The sequence below is a fragment of the Schistocerca americana genome, chromosome 3 (assembly GCF_021461395.2).
Source record: "Schistocerca americana isolate TAMUIC-IGC-003095 chromosome 3, iqSchAmer2.1, whole genome shotgun sequence".
Lineage (NCBI taxonomy): Eukaryota > Metazoa > Arthropoda > Insecta > Orthoptera > Acrididae > Schistocerca > Schistocerca americana.
The window spans coordinates 617,416,055-617,432,438 of record NC_060121.1 but is presented as its reverse complement, the minus strand read 5'-3'; the positions used below and the strand labels follow the sequence as shown (position 1 = coordinate 617,432,438).

The 16,384-nt window shown below is 41.8% G+C and overlaps 1 protein-coding gene across 1 annotated transcript in view; it reads left to right on the top strand.

Moving 5' to 3' along the window:
* Positions 1-16,384, top strand: part of LOC124606965 (ATP-dependent translocase ABCB1-like) — a 174,829-nt gene that overhangs the window by 49,987 nt on the left and 108,458 nt on the right. Inside the window, exon 6 of the mRNA XM_047139102.1 lies at positions 6,950-7,050. Within this exon, the coding sequence (XP_046995058.1) occupies positions 6,950-7,050 (101 nt within the window). The remainder of the gene's footprint in view (positions 1-6,949; positions 7,051-16,384) is intronic.

Sequence of the window (16,384 nt, the reverse complement as noted above, 5' to 3'; positions counted from 1 at the left end):
GAGACCGTACCGAGGGGGTGGCGAGTTAGGCCCCCAACAAAGGTGCACCCGTAGAAAGAGCGCAAAAACTGACAAAAGAAAAACAAGAAAGAAATATGGTATTAAGAATTAACTGGGAGAGGTGCGACAGTTCTCCTACCCTTCTGTCTACGAAATGATGCCTTTCCCTCGGCCTGTGACTGGGAACGCTTGCTGTTGTCAGTCATTTCTGTAATGCCATTTCGTCCAAGCAGCTTCATTAAGAAACAAGAACTATAGACCAAATGCCTATTGCAAATATGTTGTATGTGACGACACTGCGCTCGTTCGCACTGGTGTCGTTCACTTAGTTAGCTCCTGTCCAACAATGGACCTCTTGCTGCTGCGGGAATTTTGGATCTCGGTGATCGCCGAGCGGGTACTTCAACAAAATGATATCCTATCTGACCGAAAGCTTCCGAGTTCTGCAGTTTTTTACCGACTAAAGACTGGAGCAAAACTGAGCTGGAATATTTCAATGTGACAGAATAATAATCGAAATGGAAAACAGATCTCAACTGAAGGGGAGAGTTGGCTAAATTGTATCACATTTTGACGAAAAAAAAATTTCATAATTTTGAAAGTCTGACACCGGCGTGTACCCTTTGTTTTTACCTATTTTTAACGTGAACACCTTTTTTTTCATTGAAAATGAAATTTAGTACTATATTATAGCATTGTAAACATTGACTGTCCTATTCCTCAATGTATAAGAACTTTAACTTTGCCACCTTAATCTGAGACTGCTGACGTCACTAACCGCTAAACGTACGCTGAAGTATTTTATTTATTATAGCCTAAGTAGTAAGTTACAAAATTATTTAAACAATACCATCTTTCTAGGAAAGATAAACTCGCTAAACTTATTTTAATAAATGTTTGCATGTATTACGAATTTGGAATCTGGTTTCTTAATTGTACCAGTGGGTTCATAAATTGCACCACCCTTACAGACGGTCCTTGAGCTTAAACACATGTACGAGAATATTTCCAGTTTCATGAGCGAGAATAATTTTAGGAATATGTTCCATATTTGAGTTCTTACATGACTATTTGCAGGCATTACAGTATAATTTTTTCAATGTTCTCCTTACCCCTGCAGCTTTACGTTAATCCACATTATGTATTTCATGCATTTAATCATTTCTTTCATTCACTCTTCCTCGCGTAACTCGCTTACCATTCCTCTGTTTTACGAATTAGTTTCTGTGGGTGCTTTCAAATGTATGTATATTCTCTCCCAATTCGTTTATAGCTGTGTTGGAAAATACAGTGGCAAAAAAAGTACTTCCCTTTTTTCTTTCTTGTCAGCATGCCTCTTAACTATTGGCTTAGACACATTGTATGTACGTGCTCATTCATTTAATTCATGATTCCCATTTAGATACAATTTCACAGCAAAATGTAATTCATCTGCGCTTGACTTTCCCTAACGTCTTACTGTTGCATATTGGAATACAAAATAATTATTTGATTAATAACTTAGGACAAAGGACGAATTAGAAAATTAACCAAATTATTTCTAAACATTATGTTCCATTAATAATAGTAAATGCGTGTTTTCAACGTCGTCATAAGAGGAAATTTCTGAAACTGTCCCTGGAACTTATAGCGGTGTGTTAGAGACAAAATCGCCATTTTATCTTTTCGAACGAACCACAACAATTAATGACTGTCCAAAGGTTATTTCATATATTTTACCATAAATAAAACATTATGTTGCCATCTCGTAACAGTAATTCTGCTCGTCACGTGTACATAAAGTTAGATCAAAGCTACAGCAAAATCAACGTTTTCATCAGAAAATCTGCTCCTCAATATACAGAACTCATAGCTGGCAGTATGGCTCCGAGAAAGAGGTAGTTCACACTGACATCACTAAATTTCGGATAGTAAAAGAGTTTTGAATTCATTTAGTAGTAGTGACAGAAATGCGGAGCCGGTACAGTAACGAAGGCAACTCTCCCCTATCACACTACTACATCTTACCTTAATTTATTGTAACGAAAGGCCTTAAATGAAAACTCTGTGCGTAATGTAGATAAATTTTCTTCTGCTTCTGAGTCGCATACAACCGAGATTTTGATACAGCGGAGGTACTAAATGCAACAGCTGCTTCCAGGTTACAGATAGAGGAGCTGACAAACAGGATTTACACGATTTCCGATTGGGATATTTTGGAGTTTTCTTCAAAGTATGGTTTAAGAGATGATTACTCGTATACTGCAATAGTTATGACAATGGCAATGGTTGAATCATCTTGTGAAAGTAATTTCAGCGAATTAAAGATGACTTCTTAAGGTCGAGTACGGATGAAAGCAGATTGTCAAATCTTGTCGATAGAGTCCACACTGCTGCTAAACCTAACTGCCATGACATAACAATGAGTTTGAATCACTGAAAGTAAGGAAAAATAATGTCAAATTATAATAAAAAGACAGCTTGTGAAAAGGGATATTTTCTTAGTTCTTAATTAAGTTTCTTTTTCTTTTATTGCTGAGTGATTATTTATGCAATACAGATAAGGACTGTAGTCACTCAATTATTCGTCCTATCAATGAAAATGCATCGAGGTATTGCTGTGGCAAGTAGATAGTACTGAGCCAGTAAAGGGTTCCGATTATCGGTCTGCCTTTATCAGTGACATAGTCGGTGTACCCACATAACCATTCATCGATCCATGTAAATAACACTGAATGATTACCAAGCGCCGTTTGGGTTGACATTGTTGACAGGATGGCGAGATATGCGCTGAGATAAATCCAACTTTAATTTTTGTCCCTCGTACAAGTTGTATGTGAATGATTCATATAACCAGACAGTGAAATTTTAAGAAATTTGTTTTTCTTATGAATAATTTTCCAGCGAAATATGGGATTTTCAACCCATAAAGTGCTGGTTGTCATTCGATATTGTTTTATTTATTAGAATATTTCTGTGCTGCTTTAAAGTAGCTACCGAGTAGAACTTTGATGAAGAATAAGCAGTTCGCAATGCCGGTAATCGCTAGCTGTAGCGCTCGTGGCTACATGTGGGATCGCTACCCAGGGAACAATTTAGTAGCCTTTATAACTAATTGAAGTAAGTTTGTGAAATACAGTAATAGTGCATTTCGTTACATGGTGACGATAAATTTGTCATTTTAGATCTCAAACATAAGGACAAAATACTTTCTGTAGTTACAGTTCGACGCGTATGGAAAATATCAAACGCCATCTGGTGGCTGACTATCGAGATTGCATACGCATTTTTCAAGTTTGAGGTTATAAAGCGTGTGTCGGCAATGATAAGATCTAATGAGTCAAATGCTGATCTGCCTCCGCGACAGGCAGCTACGTACGAGAGACTACTTCTTAAAATGCTTGTGCGCTATAATATAGTCTCATTATTCCTCCAGAACGACAAGCATGGCGGATGGTTTTTAGTAATACTTTGCAAACTCACCAAAATACATACAGATGTTGAAGAGCCTGTACGCTTATTGGCTAGTTTGCAATATCATTAGGTACCACATTTCTACAAAAACGTTTGGAAGTCTGTGTGTCGTAGAATGAGACGGATGCACTGTTGCTAGACGACTGTGCGCCTTGATCCTAAGTCTAGTATTATTTCGTAGCTAAAAGCGAATGTCTACGGGTTGAGTGGAAAGTAATTTTTATTTTTAATTTCATTGTTCGACATACGTTAACCCCGAGATTATCACCTAGCTTTCGTGAAATGTGTTCATAACCAAATTTCAATTGACTGTTTGTAAAGTACCGCAATAAACTTCAGGCGGACCACCTGTACCAAATTTGTTCAAATGTGTGTGAAATCTTATGGGACTTAACTGCTAAGGCAACAGTCCCTAAGCTTACACACTACTTATCCTAAATTATCCTAAGGACAAACACACACACCCATGCCCAAGGGAGGACTCGAACCTCCGCAGGGGTCAGCCGCACAGTCCATGACTGCAGCAACCAGACCGCTCGGCTAATACCGCGCAGCTAACAGATTTGAAACATCCGTTACTATCTGAAGAGTTACATGTAAAAGAAAATGCTTAATGGGCTATTTTTAGCAAAATTACAGCTGCTTTACAAGTTGATATGTTGCATGTGTTTCTACCAACTCGTGCGCAACAGATTTTTTCCTGTTTGTTAACGGGTGAACAATAAAATTTATGTTCACCCGTTTATGACTGACTATATTACCTTGGACGTAAATTAAAACTCCACCGACCAATTTGACACACGTTTTACGTCCGCTCATTACATTCTTCAGACGATGCCGCGACTTTTGCGTCGACATGACTATATTCAGTTGCTGCCCTCCTTATTGATTGCAATATCTAATGGCCAGCGCTTCGCTGTGACTTTAAATGCAAAAAAATGGTTCAAATGGCTCTGAGCACTATGGAACTTAACATCTGCGGTCATCAGTCCCCTAGAACTGAGAACTACTTAAACCTAACTAACCTAAGGACATCACACACATCTATGCCCGAGACAGGATTCGAACCTGCGACCGTAGCGGTCGCGCGAGGTTCTAGACTGAAGCACCTAGAACCGCTCGGCCACACCGGCCGGCCTTTAAATGCAAATCATGTCTTTGATAAATTATTCTTAGTGATTATCAGAAGAGGAAAATTAATTCTGTATATAGAGTTCAAATACTGCAGTTCGACTGTATGAATTACAATGTAAATAAAGGGGTTGGACAAAAGTTTAGGAAAATCGAAAGAAATACACGCGTGAAAATAAATGTATAGTCAAGCATGGAGGTAGCGCTGCTGTATTTGACCGTGAACGGCACCTGTGAAATGTCCTCAGTGCGTTGTTAGTCAGTCGTGGTCAGAACAGCGTTTTGTGTTGTTGCGAGTACGTTATACCCGAGCTAAGTTACTTCCAACGTGGCCAAATTATTGGCACTCGTTTGATGGATGCTTCCTCAACGGAGGTAGCCGAACATCTATACCGCGTACATGGAAAGCAGAAAAAAAAACATCCACTGAGTCACAACGCGGATGAAAGTGTGTTGAGTGATCATGACAGACGTTCATTGAAGAGGAGTGAGATGAAAAATGAAAAATAGGAAGACAGGTACAAAAGTCACTGCAGAGCTCAATGTCACACTCGCGAACCCTGTCAGCAACAAAACAAGACGAAGACAGCTCCATACCCCAGGAACAGCAGGGCGAGATGGAATTCCCAAAGTGATGCCGAAGTCAACAAACCAGGGCTATGCAGAAAAGGAAGAATTTAATTCGTTTCGACGAGTCTTGCTTCACGCTGTTTCCAACTGCTGGCCGAGCTTACGTGCCAAGAGTGAACCATGGCGGGGGTCCCGTGATGGTTTGGGCAGCCATAACGTGGTAGTCCAGCAAGGTCACTTTAGTGCCAAGGACTATGTGCCAATTTTGGCTGATCAGGTCCACCCCACGCTACAATGTTCGTTCCCCAGTTGCGGTGCTGTTTTTCCAGACGACGGGACCCCGTCCATACAGCTCACATCGTCCAGCACTAGGTTGGTGAGCAGGAGGATGAATTGTCCCATCTGCCCTGGTCACCACAGTTACCAGATATCAGTATTATCAGAACCCTGTGTGTTGACCTCGACAGGGAGTGTTCATCAGAGACAAAGGTATTGCCAGGAGTACTCCAGGGAAGTGTGTTAGTACCGCTGTTATTTTCTACATAAATAAATGATCTGCCGGACAGGGTAAGTAACAGTCTCCGTCTGTTGGCAGAAGATGCCTGGAGTATGCGAAGGCGTCGTCATTGAATGACTGTAGGTGAATACAAGACGACTAAGATAAAATTTCTAGTTGATGTGATGAATGATGACAGTTACCTCTAAATGTTGGAAAAGGTAAGTTAATGCAGATGAGTAGAAAAAGCAAAGCCGTGGTGTTAACAGTACAGAATTAGCAGCGTGCTGTCTGACACAGTCACGTCGTTTAAATACCTGGCCGTGACGTCTCAAACCAATATTAGGTGCAATGAGCTTGTAAGGACTGTAGTAAGGAAGGCGAATGATCGACTTCGGTATATTTGGAGAATTTTAGGAAAGTGTGGTTCATCAGAATTTTAGGAAAGTGTGGTTCATCTGTAAAGGACACCGCATGTAAGTCACTAGTGTGACTCACTGTTGAGAACTGTTCGAGTGATTGGAGTCCGCACCAGATCGGATTAAAACGAGGACATCTAAGCATTTCAGAGGCGGGCTGCCAGATTTGTTACGGTAGGTTCGAACAACACGTAACTGTTACGGAGATGCTTCGGAAACCCAAATGAGAATTCCTGGAGGGAAGGTGACGTTCTTTTCGAGGGGCACTATTGAGAAAATGTAGAGGACAGGTATTTGAGACTGACTGCAGAAAAATACTACCGCCGCCAATGTCTGTTTCGCGTAAGGACCATGAAGATAAGGTTAGAGAGGTTATGGCTCGTACAGAGGCACATGGACAGTCCTTTTTCTCTCGCTCTATGTGCGAGTGGGATAGGAGAAGAAATGACTAGCAATGGTACAGGATACACTCAGCCACGCACCGTACGATGACTTACCGAGTACGCATGTAGATGTAGACGTAGGTTCTAGGCCTTTATGGGTTGTTTGGTCCAGCTTTACCATCCTTACCTGAAACTGGCACTATTTTTCAGGAAGAATGGTATATAATTCCTAGTAAAATGATTTAGCACTTGTATTTATTCATTTCGAGAAGACAGTAACTTGTTTCGAATGGCTACGGTTTTTCTACGCCCTATTATATATGGTAACGCGTTGCATTTTTGGTGTTTCCACGTTTTTGTCCACCCCTATACAGAGACTTCCCGAGTGCTGAAAAGCGATCGTAAGAGGTTCCATCTGTATTCTCCGTCCAGGAAACTTGAACTTTATGTGATCTGTCGATGAAGTATAGCGTAATGCACGACTTTCTTCTGCACAGATTCATCGCATCCGCGACTTGTACCTGAAGTCTGCACTGCAGCAGGATATTGGCTGGTACGATACACAGCAGACCGGGGAGTTCGCCAGCCGTATGTCGGAGTAAGTATAAGTATGTTCTGCTGACGTTTAGCCCAAAATCGGCTAAGAGCATTTCTCAAGCTTGCCTAAGTATCGTTTGAATACGAATTAACTGCATTCATCCTTTTGCTGCCAAGTGCAGCAATTTTCAAGCTTTTTGTAAAAATGGCTCAAATGGCTCTGAGAACTATCACACTTAACATCTGAGGTCATCAGTGCCCTAGACTTAGAACTACTTAAACCCAACTAACCAAAGAACATCATACACATGTATGCCCGAGACAGGATTCGAACCTGCGACCGTAGCAGCAGCGTGGTTCCGGACTGAAGCACCTAGAACCGCTCGGCCACAACGGCCGGCAAGCTTTGCGTCCACAGCTCCCGTGACCTGAACGTAAAGATCCGTGGCTCCCTTTCCACATGACTTTGTTAATTTTGTTATTTCTCTGAACTTCTGGAAAAGTATTCTCGTGGTGCATTTGCCGAACTGCCGTGTTCTGACTCCAAATGTCGTTTCATTTTGTTATGAAGCATACTTTCAGTAGCTAGGACTTCGACACAAGTGGCACACTGTGGTTGTTCTTCATTTCCTACAGTAGTAAACGTATAATCGAAATTCAGACCTGTCTACTTCGAGCGTTTTCGTCTACACACGTCTTCGGAACATACTTTGAAATACTACCAAGACCGGTGCCGCTTAATTTTACATAATCCCGTAGATGATCACGCACGATTGGTTTTTGATCACTTTCTTGGTATATGGCGAGTCCTTAGCTTACCAGGTACTAATACTCTTGTACTCTTGATAAGTGGAGTTTAATACTATTTTACCTACCTGGGAGTTTGTTATTAGGTAGTTCTTTTTTAGCTTTTGTCCTTTCTAGGTACGACAGGAACGTTCTATGCTGTTTTATAATCGAATTCTCTTTCCTGTCCAGAACATGACTTGATTTTATGAGTAAGTTCTGCTTGTATATCTTTTCACTTTAGTTACTGTTTCTTGCCTTACATTATTTTTTTATTACTTTGTAGAGATTGCACCTCATGGTGCTGCTAAAATGCTGCGAAACTGGTCGTGCTTATAAATACAGTACTTACTGGTGAAGAAGTTTTACTCTATCTTCAGAATGATACATCCAGGTTGTGGCTGCCATGGCTAGAAAGTCTTCTGTGTTATATTTTGTACTTTCACTTACAAATTTTCCATGCTGACAAACAGGCTCAGATCTAAGAAGACAAACAACACTTACTTGCCGACTCGCTAGATATCACTACTAGCGCACGCGTTGTTCCTTTACCCACAAAGCAAATAAACCAAGCAACCATTTTTATAAAACCACCGCGATGCCTTTACTGTATGGCCAAGTCGCCCCTGTAAGCAGCAACGCACAGTTTGAAGTCCCTGTTCTAGAGAACAGCATTTAAAAATTCCTTCACTTTTTCCTAAACGGAACTCATCTAAAGACAAGAGATATAGTTCTGGGAGTGTTTCAGAGTAATTTGATAGTTATTGTTGTTGTGGTCTTCAGTCCGAAGTATGGTTTTATATAGTTCTCCACGCTACTTCATCCTGTCCAAACTTCGTCATCTCCGAATAGCAACGGCAACGTCATCATTTTGAGCCTGTTTACTGTATTCATCTCTTGGTTTACCACCACAACTTTTATCCTCTACATTTCACTCCAGTACTAGACTAGCGATCCCTTGATGGCTCAGAGTGTGTCCTATCAACCCATCCCTTGTGTTAGTCAAGTTAGCCACAATTTTCTCCACAATTATATTCAGCACCTCCTAATTGGATACATAATCACCTTATCTTCAGCATTCTTCTGTAGCGCCACATTTCTATTCTATCGTCGTCTGAACTTTTTATCGTCCACGTTTCACTTCCATGCAAAATTAGGTGATAGAACATATCACGTTGACCAACACAGGGATAAGCAAAGCTATATTATATGTAAACATGCAAGTGGCAGGGCAATGCAATGGTGTTTTCTTATATACTGCGAACAACTGCAACACAGACTCTTACGATGTGTCTGGAACAAAGAAAACGGCATGAAAAAAATTTGTGTATACCTGGTTCAAAAGCGACAGACAGCACTGCAAGTTCTTTAGACTCTGGGGCAAAACCGGTCATTGTCAGTTAGGTATTAAGTTGTGCTCCATAGTCTTTAGGTAGTTCGTAAACCTTTTTTTTTAAGTTGTGGACTAATTTAGATCGACTAATCGTCTAGCGGAAGAATATCCAACAACATCCTGTTACAAAATCATCTGTATACTCAGACTAGTCGGATTTTGCAGCAATGCGTCATTCCTTGGATATCAAAAGAACTTAAAAATAACAAGGTTTATGATAACACCATCATTCACAAAGATGGAAGTTATGTTTCCATCTTAAGCAGCTCAGACTGACTGATGAGGGGGAAACGGGTAGAGACATAGTACTATCAGAGACAGCTAGGCAACTTTTACGGTGATATTAAATTAAAAATCGTGTAATACCGATTTCAAAAAGAACCTTCCCTTACAGTAGCCAGCTCCTTTATACATATTACCAAATATCTGTTAGTCTGCGGCTATTGTAGGTCACTTTGACGGCGAACAAAGTATCTTCGTGTTTTTAATGTTACATGACACAATGAACTTTTGACGTGCTACTTGATGATGTCAGCAATTTATGGCGCCATGTTGCCTACATCATATCATTCTCCATTACAACCTCTACCGGAATTATGACAAAATCCCCTCTATATCTCTTGGGGAATTCCTCTTGGAAGAATAAGAGAAAAGTCTATCAGTTTTAATATTATTGAAAGATCGTTCTACAAATTCCTCAAGCCAGAATCTAATAAAAAAGTGTCAGACCGTTCGTCGATTGATTATATAGATGCACGCACTTGTCGGATCTTTGGTTGTCGCACCCCGTAGCCGTTCGCTGAAAGTGTGAAACAGTTCACTGTCTCCCGTAATAAACTGATGAAGCGTCTATACGCTAGGAATGTCCACTGCGCGAGATAATGGCCCCACATGGTTCCTCAGACTGTAATTCGAAGGGGGTAAATGAAGGATATGCAAACTATGGAACCCGCCAGTGAGCGAGGTGGCGCATTCTTTAGCATACTGAACGCGCATTCGGGAGGACAACGGTTCAAACCCACGTCAAGCCATCCTGATTTAGGATTTCCGTGATTTCCCTAAATAGCTTCAGGAAAAGGCCGGGGTGTTTCCTTTGAAAGGGCCCGGCCGATTTCCTTTCGGATCCTTCCCTAATCCGAGCTTGCGTTCAGTATCGAATGACCTCTTTGTCGACGGGACGTTAAACACTAATCTCCTCTTCTTGAAACCCACACTCCTCTACCTATTCATGTCCCATGGTAGATATTAAGTACTGCATCGCGAATAGTGTAAAATATGCTGGACCCTCAGTATGCGTAAACCACATCGTTCCTTTTACTTGGAGGGAACCATCATACAGCACATCTGCAACATTTTTGGAAGTGGAGTTCTTGTAGACGAAACTTCTAAAAGCTGATAGAACATATGGCCCACCTATTAACCACTTACATACAATTCCTGCCCGGATATTACACCTAAACTGCTAATTTGATTTTTTTTCAATTAGTAAAGGGTACAGTAAGCAGTCGCAATGATGTTAACTGCATACCTAGATTTCCGTCATGCACGTAGTCACCCAGGCCAACAGTAATCAGCCGCCATCTTCTCATTCCACCTGCCTTGATAAGTGATTCTATTATTTTTACGTCTTGATGAGCCCTTTCGTCATGTTCTTCGCCAACACCATCAAGATTGTCAGGAGGAAGTTAGGATGGCTACTAAGAAAACGGATTTTATGGCTCACATTGCATCTTAAGTTTTCAAGGCAATCAACATATTTTCCACCATGGCTTTGAAATATTGGTGTTTTCTATTCCGTCAGAACTTATTAACCACAGTCTTAAATTCTGTCCACGCCGGTCGCTCTTCTTGTGTTAGCACATTTTCAAACACTTCATCTTTTTTCAAACTTCTAATGTTCGGTTCCACAAATATTCCTTCTTTAAGTTTAGCCTGAGGTAGAAAAGAAAATTGGGAACTTCTACATCTACATCTACATCTACAATGATACTCCGCAAGCCACCCAACGGTGTGTGGCGGAGGGCACTTTACGTGCCACTGTCATTACCTCCCTTTCCTGTTCCAGTCGCGTATGGTTCGCGGGAAGAACGACTGTCTGAAAGCCTCCGTGCGCGCTCTAATCTCTCTAATTTTACATTCGTGATCTCCTCGGGAGGTATAAGTAGGGGGAAGCAATATATTCGATACCTCATCCAGAAACGCACCCTCTCGAAACCTGGCGAGCAAGCTACACCGCGATGCAGAGCGCCTCTCTTGCAGAGTCTGCCACTTGAGTTTGCTAAACAACTCCGTAACGCTATCACGGTTACCAAATAACCCTGTGACGAAACGCGCCGCTCTTCTTTGGATCTTCTCTATCTCCTCCGTCAGACCGATCTGGTACGGATCCCACACTGATGAGCAATACTCAAGTACAGGTCGAACGAGTGTTTTGTAAGCCACCTCCTTTGTTGATGGACTACATTTTCTAAGCGCTCTCCCAATGAATCTCAACCTGGTACCTGCCTTACCAACAATTAATTTTATATGATCATTCCACTTCAAATCGTTCCGCACGCATACTCCCAGATATTTTACAGAAGTAACTGCTACCAGTGTTTGTTCCGCTATCATATAATCATACAATAAAGGATCCTTCTTTCTATGTATTCGCAATACGTTACATTTGTCTATGTTAAGGGTCAGTTGCCACTCCCTGCACCAAGTGCCTATCCGCTGCAGATCTTCCTGCATTTCGCTACAATTTTCTAATGCTGCAATTTCTCTGTATACTACAGCATCATCCGCGAAAAGCCGCATGGAACTTCCGACACTATCTACTAGGTCATTTATATATATTGTGAAAAGCAATGGTCCCATAACACTCCCCTGTGGCACGCCAGAGGTTACTTTAACGTCTGTAGACGTCTCTCCATTGATAACAACATGCTGTGTTCTGTTTGCTAAAAACTCTTCAATCCAGCCACACAGCTGGTCTGATATTCCGTAGGCTCTTACTTTGTTTATCAGGCGACAGTGCGGAACTGTATCGAACGCCTTCCGGAAGTCAAGAAAAATAGCATCTACCTGGGAGCCTGTATCTAATATTTTCTGGGTCTCATGAACAAATAAAGCGAGTTGGGTCTCACACGATCGCTGTTTCCGGAATCCATGTTGATTCCTACATAGTAGATTCTGGGTTTCCAGAAATAACATGATACGCGAGCAAAAAACATGTTCTAAAATTCTACAAGAGATCGACGTAAGAGATATAGGTCTATAGTTTTGCGCATCTGCTCGACGACCCTTCTTGAAGACTGGGACTACCTGTGCTCTTTTCCAATCATTTGGAACCCTCCGTTCCTCTAGAGACTTGCGGTACACGGCTGTTAGAAGGGGGGCAAGTTCTTTCGCGTACTCTGTGTAGAATCGAATTGGTATCCCATCAGGTCCAGTGGACTTTCCTCTATTGAGTGATTCCAGTTGCTTTTCTATTCCTTGGACACTTATTTCGATGTCAGCCATTTTTTCGTTTGTGCGAGGATTTAGAGAAGGAACTGCAGTGCGGTCTTCCTCTGTGAAACAGCTTTGGAAAAAGGTGTTTAGTATTTCAGCTTTACGCGTGTCATCCTCTGTTTCAATGCCATCATCATCCCGTAGTGTCTGGATATGCTGTTTCGAGCCACTTACTGATTTAACGTAAGACCAGAACTTCCTAGGATTTTCTGTCAAGTCGGTACATAGAATTTTACTTTCGAATTCAATGAACGCTTCACGCATAGCCCTCCTTACGCTAACTTTGACATCGTTTAGCTTCTGTTTGTCTGAGAGGTTTTGGCTGCGTTTAAACTTGGAGTGGAGCTCTCTTTGCTTTCGCAGTAGTTTCCTAACTTTGTTGCTGTACCACGGTGGGTTTTTCCCTTCCCTCACAGTTTTACTCGGCACGTACCTGTCTAAAACGCATTTTACGATTGCCTTGAACTTTTTCCATAAACACTCAACATTGTCAGTGTCGGAACAGAAATTTTCGTTTTGATCTGTTAGGTAGTCAGAAATCTGCCTTCTATTACTCTTGCTAAACAGATAAACCTTCCTCCCTTTTTTTTAATATTCCTAATAACTTCCATATTCAGGGATGCTGCAACGGCCTTATGATCACTGATTCCCTGTTCTGTACATACAGAGTCGAAAAGTTCGGGTCTGTTTGTTATCAGTAGGTCCAAGATGTTATTTCCACGAGTCGGTTCTCTGTTTAATTGCTCGAGGCAATTTTCCGATAGTGCACTCAGTATAATGTCACTCGATGCTCTGTCCGTACCACCCGTCCTAAACATCTGAGTGTCCCAGTCTATATCTGGTAAATTGAAATCTCCACCTAAGACTATAACATGCTGGGGCCGGCCGAAGTGGCCGTGCGGTTAAAGGCGCTGCAGTCTGGAACCGCAAGACCGCTACGGTCGCAGGTTCGACTCCTTCCTCGGGCATGGATGTTTGTGATGTCCTTAGGTTAGTTAGGTTTAACTAGTTCTAAGTTCTAGGGGACTAATGACCTCAGCAGTTGAGTCCCATAGTGCTCAGAGCCATTTTTATAACATGCTGAGAAAATTTATGTGAAATGTATTCCAAATTTTCTCTCAGTTGTTCTGCCACTAATGCTGCTGAGTCGGGAGGTCGGTAAAAGGAGCCAATTATTAACCTAGTTCGGTTGTTTAGTGTAACCTCCACCCATAATAATTCACAGGAACTTAAAACAGTCACCATTTTTGTCCGTGCTTCGACGGACTGTTTCACCAGAGATTCTCTTAACACATTTTTCTCCCCAGGATTTATTGTTGTTTTGCTAAGCCATTGCATTCTGCTCCAATGCGATTCACGGACACAGCTGTCTCAGAGGCACAGAAAACATGGAAACTGCATAAAGCCTGACTGTTATCCCAGCAGTATTCTGTTACTTTCAGATCTCCACATACAACCCTCTGGTGTTTCGCGTAGTTTGATGCCTTCAGCAACATCTCCATATTCTTTTAAGTGCACAGTGCTCTGGGCCGTATTTATTTCCACTGTGTAGAAGTACGACCTTGAGACTTCTTTTGTAACAATCTATAAGTGGCCTTCATTCATTCGTGTTGTACGTAACACCGTAACGTGATTACACACCATCAATGATCTTGCAGTAAACAAGGGAGCATTCTGTATTGAAATACTCATGAAATTCCGGTTCTCTCGATCGAGACCAGTAGAATGTTGTGCCCGGCGTAAGCAAACGTTTTCCTTTAATCTAGCCCACAAAACTTGTGCTCTTATCAAGTCATTCGGTTCTTCTTGTGTAAACTGCACTGGTCGTCCTTTTGTGGATGTGGAGTCATAATCTGAAGTTTCATTTGATGACGATGATGATGCTGAAGATTCAAAAGCAGTGGGTGTTTCAGGCACGGGAATGTTATGACCATGTGCTACAGGTGATACGGCTAATTTTAGGTGTGGATAAACAGCTCGCCGGCCGGTGTGGCCGAGCGGTTCTAGGCGCTTCAGTCTGGAACCGCGCGACCGCTACGGTCGCATGTTCGAATATTGCCTCGGGCATGGATGTGTTTTCTGTCCTTAGGTTAGTTAGGTTTAAGTAGTTCTAAGTTCTAGGGGACTGCTGACCTTAGATGTTAAGTCCCATAGTGCTGAGAGCCATTTGGACCAGAGTTGTGCTTGCCTTGTGCTCGTTTCATCGAACCTGCAATGCATGGATGACAAACAGTATGTGGCGCAATAGTTTTGTCCTGGTGTCCAAACTACATACCGAAATAAAATAGTTACGGTTTTTTGACAAATATGGTTATGTCCTCTCTCTTGCATCTGAGAGACAGAGAGCAGCAGACGAAACGAAACATATCAGGGCCATTCAAACGATCTTCATTATGAAATCACCGTTATTAGGCTGTGTGTGTGTGAATTCTTAAGGGACCAAAGTGCTGAGGTCATCGGTTCCTAGACTTATACACTACTTAAAAGACTTATGCTAATAACAACAACAACAACAACAACAACAACACACACACACACACACACACACACACACACACACACACACACACACATGCCCGAGGGAGGACTCGAAACCTCAGGCGGGAGGGGCCGCGCAATCCCTGGCATGGCGGCTCTAACCGCACGGCCACTCCGCGCGGCCATTACTAGTCTGATTTGAAATAATCTGGTAACGTCGACACACACAAATTTCACTTCAAATTTATACTCAAATGACTCTGATGCGTTTGTATACCTCTAAACAACTCGAGAAGTATCGATCTTTCCACAGTCCATCATGCTGAATTGCTTTATGATCTATTGCAGTATAAGTATTATGCGGGATATTTAAAATACTTCAGGAATTACGTAAAAATCTGAGTGTTAGAAGAAAACAGGTCAGACTTTCGTAAAGAGCACTCTAACATACCTACTTTCATGTAATGAGCCGAAGCATCGCAGCCCTGTGGCGCGAATTCACCACCCAGATGGCCAGTCCTTGCACCTGGTCGCTCCCGTTTGGTCGTTGCGTTCCCTTGTTGCCGTTTCAGCTTCAGCGCGCTGTTTGTTCGCATGTACATCAGAAACTTTCACAACCAAATAAGCTCATCAACATGTTAACAAAGGGAAAAAAATTACAGTTTCATAGAGCACCCTACTTCACCATGAGTACATCTCATGCATTAACATTCCCATACTGATTTACTCTGTTATCAGTCTCTGAATTACAAAATCAATCTCTAATTTTTATGAAAAAGGCATTCAGAATTGGGTGCTACGTTTCAGCACGTCCCCAGTTCCTGCAGCCTCTTTACCTGCTGCATATCTTAGTCTCTACAGTAGGTTGGCATTTGACCCGCCTAGAGTTACGGAGAATTTATCCTGTCTTACACGGTAGAGTGACTGTGGTGGACCAGCAAGACATAGTTATTCTATATTGTATGTATTCATTTATACTTCATCTGTGGATCGAAATGCATAAAAAATGCCAATATCGAGGTCGAAAAGGTCTTAGGACCACCTGAAACTAAATGGTTCTTGAAATGTGAGGTGTAACCGAGAGCGACATCCATCGATGGAGCTATGAGCTCTGTAGTCCAGTTGCCATGCCTACACAATAACGGACCTAAACAGGACCATTATGGATTAGTTTCAGACTGTGAACAGTATAATGGCAAATTTTATAGTTGGTTTCGCAAGTTTCCTAAATCCATTCACATTA